The sequence below is a fragment of the Peromyscus californicus genome, unplaced genomic scaffold (genome assembly GCF_007827085.1).
Source record: "Peromyscus californicus insignis strain IS unplaced genomic scaffold, ASM782708v3 Scaffold_21__1_contigs__length_65335640, whole genome shotgun sequence".
Taxonomy (NCBI): Eukaryota; Metazoa; Chordata; class Mammalia; order Rodentia; family Cricetidae; genus Peromyscus; species Peromyscus californicus.
The window spans coordinates 38219282-38232806 of NW_026294514.1; the positions used below are offsets into that span (position 1 = coordinate 38219282).

General features: G+C 38.6%; 1 protein-coding gene across 2 annotated transcripts in view; it reads left to right on the forward strand.

Annotated features, from left to right (window-relative positions):
• The window catches only part of Smchd1 (structural maintenance of chromosomes flexible hinge domain containing 1), a 143331-nt gene that overhangs the window by 115548 nt on the left and 14258 nt on the right, over positions 1–13525 (forward strand). Inside the window, exons 40-46 of one of the 2 annotated variants that reach the window (XM_052750093.1) lie at positions 1431–1516; positions 2929–3051; positions 4001–4191; positions 6237–6346; positions 6477–6547; positions 8009–8102; positions 10573–10670. In XM_052750093.1, coding sequence (XP_052606053.1) covers positions 1431–1516; positions 2929–3051; positions 4001–4191; positions 6237–6346; positions 6477–6547; positions 8009–8101 — 674 coding nt within the window. In that variant the 3' untranslated portion in view covers position 8102; positions 10573–10670. Of the gene's footprint in view, positions 1–1430; positions 1517–2928; positions 3052–4000; positions 4192–6236; positions 6347–6476; positions 6548–8008; positions 8103–10572; positions 10745–13525 lie in introns of those variants that run through there. The other variant, XM_052750092.1, reaches the window with a different exon arrangement.

Consider the following 13525-nt stretch of genomic DNA (forward strand, 5'->3'; position numbering starts at 1 on the left):
CGCCTGGCTCTGCCTCCCGAGTGCTGGGATTAAAGGCGTGCGCCACCACCGCCCGGCTCCACTTGGCAGTTTTTAACACGAAGTGTCCTTGTTTTAATTAAGCTTGTGGCAGGCTTACAGATTATAAAAATTGGAAGTTTTCCTCTAGAAATGTGGACGGACCTGTGGAAAATTTAAGGCTTTTTTGACAACATTGATAACTAACTTATCTAGCTCTAGCTTCTGGCAAAAGGTGTCACTGGAGGAATGATAAGTAATTTAACTTTTAGTTTTAATCATGGGTTCACAAGCACTGAAAATGAAATATTGAATTTATTCATGAGTTAGTCCAGAAAATGTTTGCTGTCTTTTACAATGATTTTTATATAATAAGCCATTTTTTGAATTGTGCACTGTTACCTGTTTTTCATTTGTCAGATGTTTTTACTGTGGGTTTTAACTTGTGTTAGTTTTATACTTTTTGTTTTGTTTTGTTTTATACCCACCCCCCTTGCCGAGACAGGGTTTCTCTATGTAGCCCAGGAAGTCCTGGAACTCACTTTGTAGAGCAGGCTGGCCTTAAAACTCATAGAGATCTGCCTGACTCGGCCTCCCAAGTGCTGGGATTAAAGACCTGCGCCACCACCTACCTGGCCAAAGGTTTTTATTTTTACATGTATAGGTGTTTTGCCTCCGTATATGTCTGTGCCTCGTGCCCGCAGAGGGCAGAAGAAGGTGTATAGATCCTGTGGAACTGGGGTTCCAGGCAGTTGTGAGCTGCCATGTGAGTGCTGGGAATTGAACCCAGTGCTCAGAACCACTTGTGTCCTTTGTATAGAGTGTTTATAGATTCTTAAATTGACTCCGAAGGCACATCTTGGGTTATGTAGCTCATGTATCCATGTGTGGGATCAAGATTAAATAACACCCAAAGTCATAGGAGTTTGCAGTATGATACCATAGTATCTCCCAATGCATTAATTTTCTTTCTCTTTATGTATCATTGAATCTTGAGATTTATAGCTTAACTTGGCAGTGATCAGTTGTCAGTTTTCATTTTAATATTAAACTTTAAAAGGAAAATGTAGTTGTAAACTTTTTTTTTTAAAGCTATATTTTAAGGACTAATTTAATTAAGAGAGGGGGGTGGGGAAGAGAGAGAGAGAGAGAGAGAGAGAGAGAGAGAGAGAGAGAGAGAGAGAGAGAGAGAGAGAGAGAGAGAGACTGGACCAATGGCTTAGCAGTTAAGAGCACTCACTGGCTGCTCTTCCAAATGACCTGGTTTCAATTCCCAGCTCCCACATGCCCGCTCACAACTCTCTGTAACTATAGTTTCAGGGAATCTGACACTCACAAAGACATGAGTGTGGACGAAACACCAATGTACATAAAATAAAATTAAATAAAATCTTTTTAAAAAAAAAAATTTTTCTTTTTCTTTTAAATTTTAGGCCAAGTTGAAGAAGCAAAATTAAAAGAGGTCCAGCTGAGAAATGAACTAAAATCACACAATATTGATATTCCTACAACACAACAGGTAAAACTTCCAAGTATACATTAAATTTTTTCATTAAATTTAACTACTTGTTTTGTTAGGAATTCTGTAGACACTGTTGTCTTTAACTTTATGGCGTGTGTGTGCAACTACTTGTTTTGTTAGGAATTCTATAGACACTGTTGTCTTTAACTTTATGGTGTGTGTGTGTGTGTGTGTGTGTGTGTGTGTTGTGCATACATCTGTCATGCTTGTGCAGTCCGTACTTGTACCATGTTTTACACATGGAAGTTAGAGGACAGCTTTGTGGAATTTGTTCTCTCCTTCCATCTTCATGTGGATTTGGCGAATCAGACTTAAGACTTGGGAGCGAACATTTGTCCTCTAACCTCTACATGTGTATCATGGTGCATATACATAATACACACACTCCATATGTTTGATTGATTGATTGATTATTTCATGCATATGAGTGTTTTGCCTGCATGTAGACTGGATCACCTGGAACTGGAACTGGGGCCTTGAACTGGTTGTGAGCCACCATATGGGTTCTGTAAATTGAACCCCAATCCTCTGTAGGAATAGTAAATGCTCTTAACTGCTGAGGCATCTCTTCAGCCCCACAGTGTTACTAGGTAATGCAAAATAGTATAGAGGACTTCTTAGCTCATTGTCTTCTGTGTGTGATTCAGTTTCAGAGAGAAGACAACTACATAGTCTGTTTATTTTTATCTTTTTTTTTTTTTTTTTTTTTTGCTTTTTGCTAGTCAGTCTTTCTATGTGGTTCAGACTAGGTTCAAATTCTTTCTCCCCCAATCTTGTGAATCCTGGGGTTACATGTGGAAACCACTAGATCTGGCTAGGCAGTATATTTCATAGTTAAGATTATAGAACATCATTGAATGGACAGCTAGGTGTGAGTGTGAGGTTAGGATGTATAAGAGTCTAACATAAATGCCAACATTGCCCCTTTTCCTCCTCAAAAAAAACTTTCTATCCTTGAGAGGATAGCTTAGTGATCGAGTACTTTCCTACCATGACATGGTCTTCAGTTTGTGACCCAGTATCCCTGATAAATATTTAATGGGCGTATGATAGGAGTTTTCCATCACTATTAACTATAGTTTTGTTGCTTATAAAATAGTGCCTATTTTAACAACTTTTTAGCTGGGCAGTGGTGACTCACACCTTTAATCCTAGCACTTGGGAAGCAGAAGCAGGCAGATCTCTGTGAGTTTGAGGCCAGCCTGGCCTGTAGAGCGAATTTCAGGACAGCCAGAGATACACAGAGAAACCCCGTCTCAAACACCCAAACACACACACACACACAAAGAAAAGAAAAAAAAAAAAAAAAAGACTTTCTCAAGTACTCCAAATTACTGGTTTTTCCTCTATCCTGGGCTGCCTGTTATAAAAAACAATTGACCTTGTAGATAAATTTTCTTTAATTACAGATACCTCACATTGAAGCACTTTTGGAAAAAAAGATAACAGAACAAAATGAACTAAAAAAAAAGCCCAGAAGATCATGTACTCTTCCAAACTACACTAAACGCAGTGGAGATGTTTTGGGAAAGGTTTGTGATTTAAGCTTTTTAAGAAATAGTACATTCTTGTTACCTTACTTTGTTTAAAATATGTCTGTCCTCCCTCTGAACCCAATTCTGAGGACTGAATCGGGGCTGTTCATGCACTAGACAGCACTCTGCTACTGAGCTTCCCCCAGGCAGCATGTCTATTTTCTTACTTTTTTCCCATTAATGCCTTGTAAATTAGAAAACTAGGGTAGATACTATGATGTATCTGTAGTGAAATAAAAGCCTTGTTTCTATGAGAATAAATGGTAGGCCTAATTATACCAACACAATGCAGAGGTTTTAGAAGTGGCCATAGTATCCCAATAGTAGCAGGCTTAAAGCAGGAATGCTTGTGACCACAGGCAAGTATTTGTAAGTAAGAAAATGATTTATTCTAATTCCTAATAAAGCAACAATTCTTAGAAAGGTATTTTAAATAATATGCTTAATGAATCTTGAAACTTTGTATTGCATATCTTTAAGTGTACTTCGTGATTACCAAGATCTTCCCTATTATAGACATTGAAATGTGAAATAAGTGTATATTTAATTAGCTGACAAATTTTGCGTCATTATTTGCTTATTTTGCAAATTTACTGTTGGTTAATATGTAGAAAATTTTTCTAAAATTTTAACAGAATAGACAGTTTAATGGATTCTAGTCAGTGTAAATGTCTACAGCTTTGTTTTTCTTTCTATTTATGTTTGTATTTGTTTTGTTTTTCTTTCTGTGTAGCTTGAATTAGTCTTAACCTTTGGAATCCTCCTGTCTCAGCCTGCCAGTTGCTGGGATTACGGTGGATGCCAGCACACTTGGCTGATGTTTTCTTTAGTCATGCTTCAGATGGGGTTCTTCTTTGTTGTTGTTCTCTAATGGTAAGACTTTCAAAAACGATGTTTTTTGTTTTTGTTTTTTAATTTCTGTGTGTTTTTATTAAAATGGCTTCAGATCGCACATCTCGCACAAATTGAAGATGATCGAGCTGCAATGGTTATCTCTTGGCATCTGGCAAGTGACATGGATTGTGTGGTCACCCTGACCACTGATGCTGCACGCTCTATCTATGATGAAACTCAAGGTCGTCAGCAGGTGTTGCCTCTTGATTCTATTTATAGGAAAACTCTTCCAGATTGGAAAAGGTTAGGAAAAAAAAAAAAGAAAGTAATATTCATTGTCTACTTTGTTGTTTTGCAGTGCTTGGGGTCAAACCTAGGGCCTCACACATGCTGAATACAAGTTAAACTACCTTCTCAGTAAGACTGTGGATTTAAATGATGTGATTTTATTGACATAACAGACTTTTATTTTGAGTTTCTACTTTTCCTTCCCATCCTAACTCACACCCATTACAAGCCATTACCTACCACACTCCTGTTAAATTGGTACTCATTTTAGACAGCATAGGAAATCAACACATCAAAAGAACTGTGTTGATAAGGGTAATACTTGGTGTTTTCAGGTGTATGCAAGTACACATGCACATGTGTGTGCATGTATATGTATGTAGGCCAGAGGTGGACCAGGAATCATTCACTTTGTTTGTGAGACAGTTTCACTGGCTTTGGGGCTCACAGATTCTGCTAGATTGGCTAACCAGTGAGCTCCAGAGATCCAACTGTTGCCACACCCCACAATACTGGGATTATTAGTTCATGGCGCCACACCAAGGTTGTCATACTTAAACTGCATGTACTTTACTGATTGAGTTCTCTCTCCAACCCTAAAGGTGATACTTTTTATGAGAAAACTTTTCCATTGAGGAAAGCCGCCTCTGTCTTAGTAATTCCTGAAGACCCAGTGGGGCAAATGCTGGAGAGATGATAGCTCAGTCAATAAAATGCTCATCACACTATCCTAAAGAACAGAGTTCCAACACCAGCACCCACCTGGAAACCAGGTGTGGCACACACATCTATGATCCCATTGCTCAGGAGACAGAGACAGGAGGATCCCTGTAGTTTGTTGGTTAGCTAGTCTAGCCAAATCATTGAGTTCCAGGTTCAATAAATAGATCTGCTCAAAAAATAAAATGAAGAATAATTGAGGAAGCCGCTCGACCTTTTCCTCTGGTCTACACACACACCTGAGGACCATTGTGCTTATACGCAAGAACTACACAAGATCAAGATCAAGCCAGTCAGCATTCTAGCATGGAGGAGGAAGGGGCTCACAAGCATCCACCCCTAGCTGAGGACCTATTGACTGTTAATGGCACCTGAGAAGGAACAGTCAGTTTTCTTTAAGGGTTTGGCCCCTGGTAAGTTGACCATGCTCAGTGGGTAGTCCCACACTCATGAGTATATGGGCAGCACAGATCAGACTTGGTGAATTATTTAAAAAAGAGGAGGTAGGCCGGGCGGTGGTGGCGCACGCCTTTAATCCCAGCACTCGGGAGGCAGAGCCAGGCGGATCTCTGTGAGTTCGAGGCCAGCCTGGGCTACCAAGTGAGTCCCAGGAAAGGCGCAAAGCTACACAGAGAAACCCTGTCTCGAAAAACAAAAAAAAAAAAAAAAAAAAAAAAAGAGGAGGTAGGCAGGGAGATGGATCTGGGAGGAGTTAGAGGAAGTGGTAAGAGGTGAATGTGATAAAAATATATTGCATGTATTAAATTCTTAAAATTATAAAAATATTAAAACCTGATATAGGCAAGCATGAATTGATGTGCAGGATTAAAGTTTGCTCTAGAATGTTGGCTCTATTTCTGTTTAGTAACCCTACACTCCCTCTGGGGAAGATATAGTTCACTTCTTTTTCTTATTCCACTTCTTTTTGTTGTTGTTTTGTTTGTTTGAGATAGAGTCTCTCTGTGTATCCCTGGCTGTCCTGGAACTTTCTATAAATCCTTCTGTCTCTGGCTCCCAAGTGCTGAGATTAAAGGTGTGCACATAGATTTCAACACAAGTATAAGAGAGTGAGAGAAACATGTAAGAATAGGACTGTAGTACATAGCACATGCTGTTTCCTGGATTCTCAAGAGAGACACTGAAACAGATCCTTTATATGGCAAATCTTCATTTCTAAAGAGAATACATGGTCGTTTAGGAATATTATTTGGGGTAGGTGGGTCACATGTGTCACATAATGTACATGTATTCATTCTGTTTTTCTTAGTGTATTTTTTGAATTTAAATAGTTATGTATGCTTTGTTTAGTACTTTCTTGTTGTTTTGTTTTTTTAATTTAGACCTCTACCTCATTACCGAAATGGTAAATTACATTTTAAACCTTTTGGAGATCCAGTCTTTGCCCGAGATTTGTTAACATTCCCAGACAATATTGAACATTGTGAAACAGGTAAAAGACTTCATTTTGTTCAACTGTTACATTTGTGATATAAATTTATAAAATGTTAACTATGAAAAATTACATTCTTATAAATACTACTTTCATCAATATTTAATTCTATGTATTTTGATGTTTTTAGTTTTTGGTATGCTGTTAGGAGACACCATTATTTTGGATAATCTAGATGCAGCCAATCATTATAGAAGAGAGGTATGTACTTCATTTATTTTTTTTTAATCATTTTATTGTAAAGAATTGGGAAATTTAAAAAAAAAATCACACAACTAGATTAACATAGCCACTTAAGCAAGCCTTTGCCCAGACTCAAGTCTGTGCATCTCAGTGAACTCACAGAACAGCGCTCCCAAGCTTTGGAGCTTAGTTTTGGATTTTATATTTTCACGATTAGTTTCATTTTTACGCACATTACCCTTTCTTTCCCTTATACATGCTGTTCTTAGACCCATATGTTCATTTGTTTATACATTGTAGGCTAAGGATACACATATAAGGGAGAACATGTGAGTGTTTTGTTTTGTTTTTCTTTGATTGGATGACCTTGCTTAATATTTTGCATTCTTTTTAAGCATACTCATTTTTCTGCAAATTTTGTGGTTTCCTTTTTTTTTTTTTTGGTTTTTCGAGAAAGGGTTTCTCTGTGTAGCTTTGCACCTTTCCTGGATCTCGCTCTGTAGACCAGGCTGGCCTCGAACTCACAAAGATCCACCTGGCTCTGCCTCCCGAGTGCTGGGATTAAAGGCGTGCGCCACCACCGCCCGGCCTTTTTTTTTTAAGAGCTAAATAGCATGCCATCTTATGTATGTACCAGATTTTTTTATTCTTTCATCTTTTGGGCAACATAGTGAGTTCTAGGCCAGCCAAGGATGTACCGTGAAACAAACCTAGCTCAAAAATAGTGTTTCTTATCTAAAGACCACATCATCAAGTTAAAAGCAGTGGCTCCCAACCTTCCTAATTCTGCAGCTCTGTAAAACATACAGTTCCTCAGGTTGTGGGGACCCCAACCATAAAATTATTTAGTTGCCTCTTCATAGCTGCAATTTTGCTACTGTTCTGAATCATAATGTAAATACCTGATATGTGACCAGTGGGGATCATGACTCACAAGTTAAGAACCACTAGATTATAGAGCCAAGTGCATGATGGGCTTTAGCCTAATGACTTTGAGAAAACACACTTAGTAGCACCTTTGTAGGCAGCTATGCTCACAAAGCACTTCACATCTCTGGAGGAGGGAGTTGGATGTGTTTTGAATTGTTACCTAACAAACATCTTTTGGGGGTCCTAGGCTTTTGTCTTAATTAGGGTTTTTTGTTTGTTTTTTGAGACAGTGTTTCTCTGTGTAGCCCTGGCTGTCCTGGAATTCACTTTGTAGACCAGGCTGGCCTCGAACTCAGAGATCTGCCTCCCCCTGCTCCAAAGTGCTGGGAATAAAGACATGTGCCACCATTGCCTGGCTCTACCAAATTTTATTTGACTAAGTCATTTATAATTTATAATGTATTATTATATTTATATATATAATTTATCAATATCTTAGTAACTGTTAAATTTCAGTAGCTTTGTTATTTTTCTTTTTTAAAATTTTTCGTGGTATTTATACTAACATTTCAACTCGTTACTGATTTTACTCCTTTTCTGTCTCTCCAGCAGTTAGAAGTAATCTCCATTTTTGTTCAGCCAACTTGTTCACTCTTAGAACTTGAGCTCCTGACTGTATGTTTGTTGCTAATAGTACAGTGAGGTAGGATCATGAAAATTGAATAAAAAAAAGACTGTGGTATTTTCCAATTGTTACAAAAGAAAGCCCAATTGTTCTTTCTACCTGAAGCTTATAACTGTCCCCTCCCATATTGTTAATCCTCTAAGAGGGGCATAATAAGCTAGGTGTTTGTTACTGAATATGATGTTAAATCCTTAAAACTGCCTGAGCATTGATAATTGGATGGTATTTCTATGTATGTGCACATGTGTGCATGTATATATGGAGGACAGATGTTGACAGGTATCTTCCTCAGGTGTTTCAGAACTCATCAGTTGACCAAATTTGCTGACCAGCAAGTCCCAACAGCCCACCTCTGCCATCCTCATGCTGTCATTACAGATGTGTGCCTCTGTGCCTGGCCTCTTAGACTAGTCTTGGGAACCCCAACTTGAGTTCTATTGTAGCCATACTTTGCTGACTGAGCCATCTCCCCAGCCCCCATTATTGTCTGTCTGTTTTGTGTGATGGATGTTTTGCCTGCATGTATCTCTGTGCACCACTTTCATGCCCAATCCCAGAGTAGTCCAGAATGGGGTATTAGATCCCGTGGGACTAGAGCTGCCATGTGGGTCCTGAGAATTGAACCTGGATTCTGTGGAAGAACAGCCAGTGCTCTTCACAAAACTTAGCCATCTCTACAGCCCCCCACTCCAGTTTCTACCTTTTATATTTCACCTTTAGAAAGCATATAAATCCAAATAAAAACCAAGAATAAATTGTAATTATTTCTTTTACAAAACCAATTGTCTTAGTTAGGGTTTCTATTGCTGTGAAGAGACACCATGACCACTGCAAGTCTTATAAGGAAAACATTTAATTGGAGCTGGCTTATGGTTCAGAGGTTTAGTCCATTACCATCATGGCAGAACATGGCAGCATGCAGGCAGGCATGATGCTTGAGAGGTAGCTGAGAGTCCTACATCTTGTAGGCAACAGGAAATGGTCTCTGACACTGGGAGTGGCTTGAGCATATATGAGCCCTCAAAGCCCACCCCCACAGTGACACACTTCCTCCAACAAGACCACACCTACTCCAACAACGCTACACCTCCTAATAGTGCCACTCCCTTTGGGGGACATTTTCTTTTAAACAATCACAGCAAGTAATTTTGAATCTGCAAATTCTTCATTAGTACAAGATTTTTTTCAACTAAACCAAGCATGATAGCATATGTCTGTAGTACTAGCCCTCAGCAAAGGAGTGTGAACTTAAGACCAGTTTGGTCGCATGGCAAAACTACACACCAAAACAAAACAGAAATAAGTGATTACTTTAGTCATTTTGTTGCATTTTAGGCTTTTTTTTTTTAATGCCATGTTCAATTAATTAATTAATAGAGACAAAAGTAAATAAAACTGCCAGTTTTCTGGAAAGGCGTATATGAAGTGCCTCTGGAATTATATTTTCTTTTTTTTAAGATGTAATTTTACTTCTATAAATTCTATGTAATTATGTAAATATTTTATTTATATAATCCAAATACTACTTAAGCTTTAATGTTAGATATTTGTAATGTGGTAAATTACAGTGCAATTCAGTCACACTTGAGGGTGGGGTGTGTACATTCCAGTGCACAGGCCAGAGGAAGATATTAGATATAGTGCTGCCATTACTGTTCAGCTTTTCTCTAGAGACGGGGTCTCATTGGACCTGGAACTTGTTTTTGGGGGGTGGGGCCAGGGGGTAGGCTGGCTGATCAGCAAACCCCATTGATTATCCTGTTTCCACAGCCTCCCACCTCAGCAGCAGAGGTTGTGAGTAAAACCCCATTAGCTGTTTTATGTGGATGTTATGCTCATATGGTAAAAAGTTCTTACCCGCTGCTGCATCTCCCCAGCCCCGCCCCCATCACTTTTTAATGTATGTATTCTACTTCATTGTGTGGGTGTGCTGCAATTTATGTAATTTACTGAGACATGTTAGTATTTCATAAGACTGTTTGAGTGTACATACTTGTGATCATTTTGCGAGGTTAAATGTTTATAAGAGGAATTACTGAAGACACTCTTAGAGATCAGGAAATGCCGCATCCAGTGAGATATTTTTATTCTCACTAATTGGGGGAATTTAATCCTTGACCCCTTTCTGACCATTGTAGTTTAAGCTAGTATTTGAAAACTAATCGGATTCTCTACTTGTCTGTGGACTTTCCCCCAGTGTATTTATTATTTATTTTTTATTTATTAGACACCATTAGCTTATTATTTTTGTGAAGACACTACCCCAGTGTGTCACTTGCTTCTTTACGTGCTTGCTTATTTATTGGGTTTTTGTTTATTTGTTTTAGAGACATTGTCTCTCTACAGAGCCCTACTGTCCTGGAACTCACTATGTAGACCAGGCTGGCCTCAAATTTATTGAGACCTATGTACCTCTGCCTCCTGAGTACTGGAATCAAAGGCATGCATTACCATGGAGTCAGTTTCTTCCTCTGTTTACCTTCAATAGGTTGTTAAAATCACACACTGTCCCACATTACTGACTAGAGATGGAGATCGTATCAGAAGTAATGGAAAGTTTGGGGGCCTTCAGAATAAAGCTCCTCCAATGGACAAACTTCGGGGAATGGTCTTTGGAGCTCCAGTACCAAAACAGTGTGTGATCTTGGGGAAAGAAATAGGTAAGCTAAATGTGGACTGGTTTGGTCTAGTTTGTGTATTTGTCATTGTTTCAAGACAGTCTATGTATCTCAGGCTGGCAGGAATTCACCATGTAATCGAGCATGGCCTTGAGTGTGTTGACCCTCCTGCCTCCACCCCTCAGTCCTGGGATTGTCTCGGCATTTATCACTGTACACCCAGTATCTGTGGTGTTGGGGACTGAACTGAGGACTCCTGCATGCTAGGCAAGCACTCTGCCCACCAGGTCACAACCCCAGCTCCCAAAGATACCTTTCTTTTTTCTTTTTTCTTTTTTTTTTCATGATAAAAGTATCTCTTGAGGAGTCACTGTTATTTATCTTTTTGTTTTGTTTCAGTGCAGGGGGTTGAACCTGGGGTCTTAGGTATGCTGAGCAAGCATTCTACTGTAGCTGTAATTCTAAATGGTCTTATTAAATAAGAAACACAGAGCCAAATGCAGAGTTAAAAGCCCAGAGATCACAGAGCAGTAGCCAAAAGCTAAGACCATCTTCTTACCACCCGCTGCCATCCTTCCCCTGAGAAAGAGACCTACTTCCTGTGTCTGTATTTTTTATTGACTTTCTGTTCTGCCTTCTCATTGGTTGTAAACCCAACCACATGACCTCCTCGTCACTGCCTGTCTGTACAGACCTCCAGGTCTTCTATGGTTGGTATTGAGATTAAAGGCGTGTGTCTCCAAACTGGCTATGTCCTTGAACACACAGACTCTGCCTGTCATGTGATTGGGATTAAGGGTGTGTGCTACCACTGCCAGACTTCTGCTATTAGCTCTGATCCCCAGGCAACTTTATTTATTGACATACAAATAAAATCACATTTCAGCACAAATAAAATTTCACCATATTCTACCACTGAGCTACAGTCCCAGCTGAATGTGTATCTAAATGCAATTTTTAATTTGACTTTAACATTTTCTTTAAGGGCTTATGTTGTCAGAGTCTAATGTCACAAATTAACCCGTAACCAATATAAAACGTGTTTGTTCTTAGAAAACAATCTACCTTATATCAAGTAGTTGAAATGTGCTCCCTTCTTCCTTCCTTTATTGAATTATTACAAGAGAGCAATAGTCTAGGGAGTAACTAGAGTACTTACTTGTGTCTTTTTTACCGTGTATTCAAGAATATTCTGCCTCATTGAATTACATTTATCAGATAATCATTTGTTTTTGTCTCAGTTAATAGTGAAGAGTTTTTGAGCCAGCCGTGGTAGCGTGTGCCTGCGCTGACTACTTAGGAGGCTGAGGCAGGAAAGCTTACTTGAGCCTATGAATTTGAGACTAGCTTGGGTCAAATAGCAAAACCCTGTCCCAAAACATATTTTTTCCTAAAGTATATGATATGGACCCTTCCGCCACTTCTATTCTTTTGTCTCCCAGGTGCCTCCTTCAAGTCAGCCAATGTATTATCATCTGTGTCTGCTCTAAGTGCATATATACTCAGCAGGAAGTCCCTGCATGCCATCACTCTATAGAGTCCTGCTTTTATTTCATGAAGTTGTAATGTGCTTGACTATTTAATTTTATGACACGGTAATTTCTGACTTTTAGCCTTTTTTACAGGTATCATATCATTTCCCATCTTAACTGTTTTCACTGCACAATTTATAGCATTAAATACTTTAACATGCTATACAATCTGTCTCTGATTTAACTGAAATTTAGCATCTTCCCATCCCTTCCCCTGGCTGTCGTCATTCTACTTGGAATTCTCTGTGAAATTGACTGTTCTAGATAACCTTTTATGTCTGTTCACTTAACATGAGGGCAGGGCTTATCCACTATAGGAAATGGTTGAGTTTCCTTTCCTGGTAACATTGATTGATACTCCGTTGTGTATTTTGCTCTTTTGGTTTGGTTTAATTTGGTTTGGTTTGGTTTGGTTGAGGCCATTTTTATTCTGTTGCCCTCAGCTGGCTTGACACTCACCATGTAGCCCAGGCTTGCCTAGATTTTATGGTAATTCTTCTGCCTTAATCTCCCAAGTGTTGGGATTACAGGATGAGGCACTACCCCAGGCTACATTTTTGTTCTTGTAGTAATGTATAATCTAAACATAGAAAAATACACATTTTGCAAACATGGAAATGGTAAGTTTTAGTATAAGAACACCATACTTATAAGAATGAAAAATAAGGCTTGGGGATGTGATTCAGTGGTAGAGCACCTGACTGATATGTTTAATCTGAATCACCACACACAATTAAAATGAGTAGACTATTATCAGCTCTACAGAAAACTGCTCATTTTCTCTTCAAGTCCCCACATGACATGACTTTCTTTACTTAGCATAGGTTACTTTTGCCTGTTTTTGTACTTTATATGTAAATAGAATCTTAGAATACACACCTTGTATCTGCTCTTATTCATTCTGTGCTGTGTATGTCGGTAGCTGTGATTTATTTTCATTTCAGAATAGTATTTCATTGTGCAAATAGACCATTATTTATTCAGCTATTAAACTGGGATAGCATCCAGTTTTGAGATGCTACTTTAGCCTTGACAGTTTTAAAAACAGCAGTTGAAAAAAACCATAGAAGAGTTATACATCTGCTTATTATGTCAATGATATATACAAAAACTATTCTGAAATGTAACTAAAAATTACATTAAGAGCCATCTCACTCAGTCAGAAAAAAGGAAAAATAGACTTACCATATGACCCAACACTCCTCCTGGAGATTTATCCAAAAGACTTCATTAGCATATAAAAGACAGTTGCCTGCCATTGTAGCATTTTTCACAGTAGCCAAGTTATGGA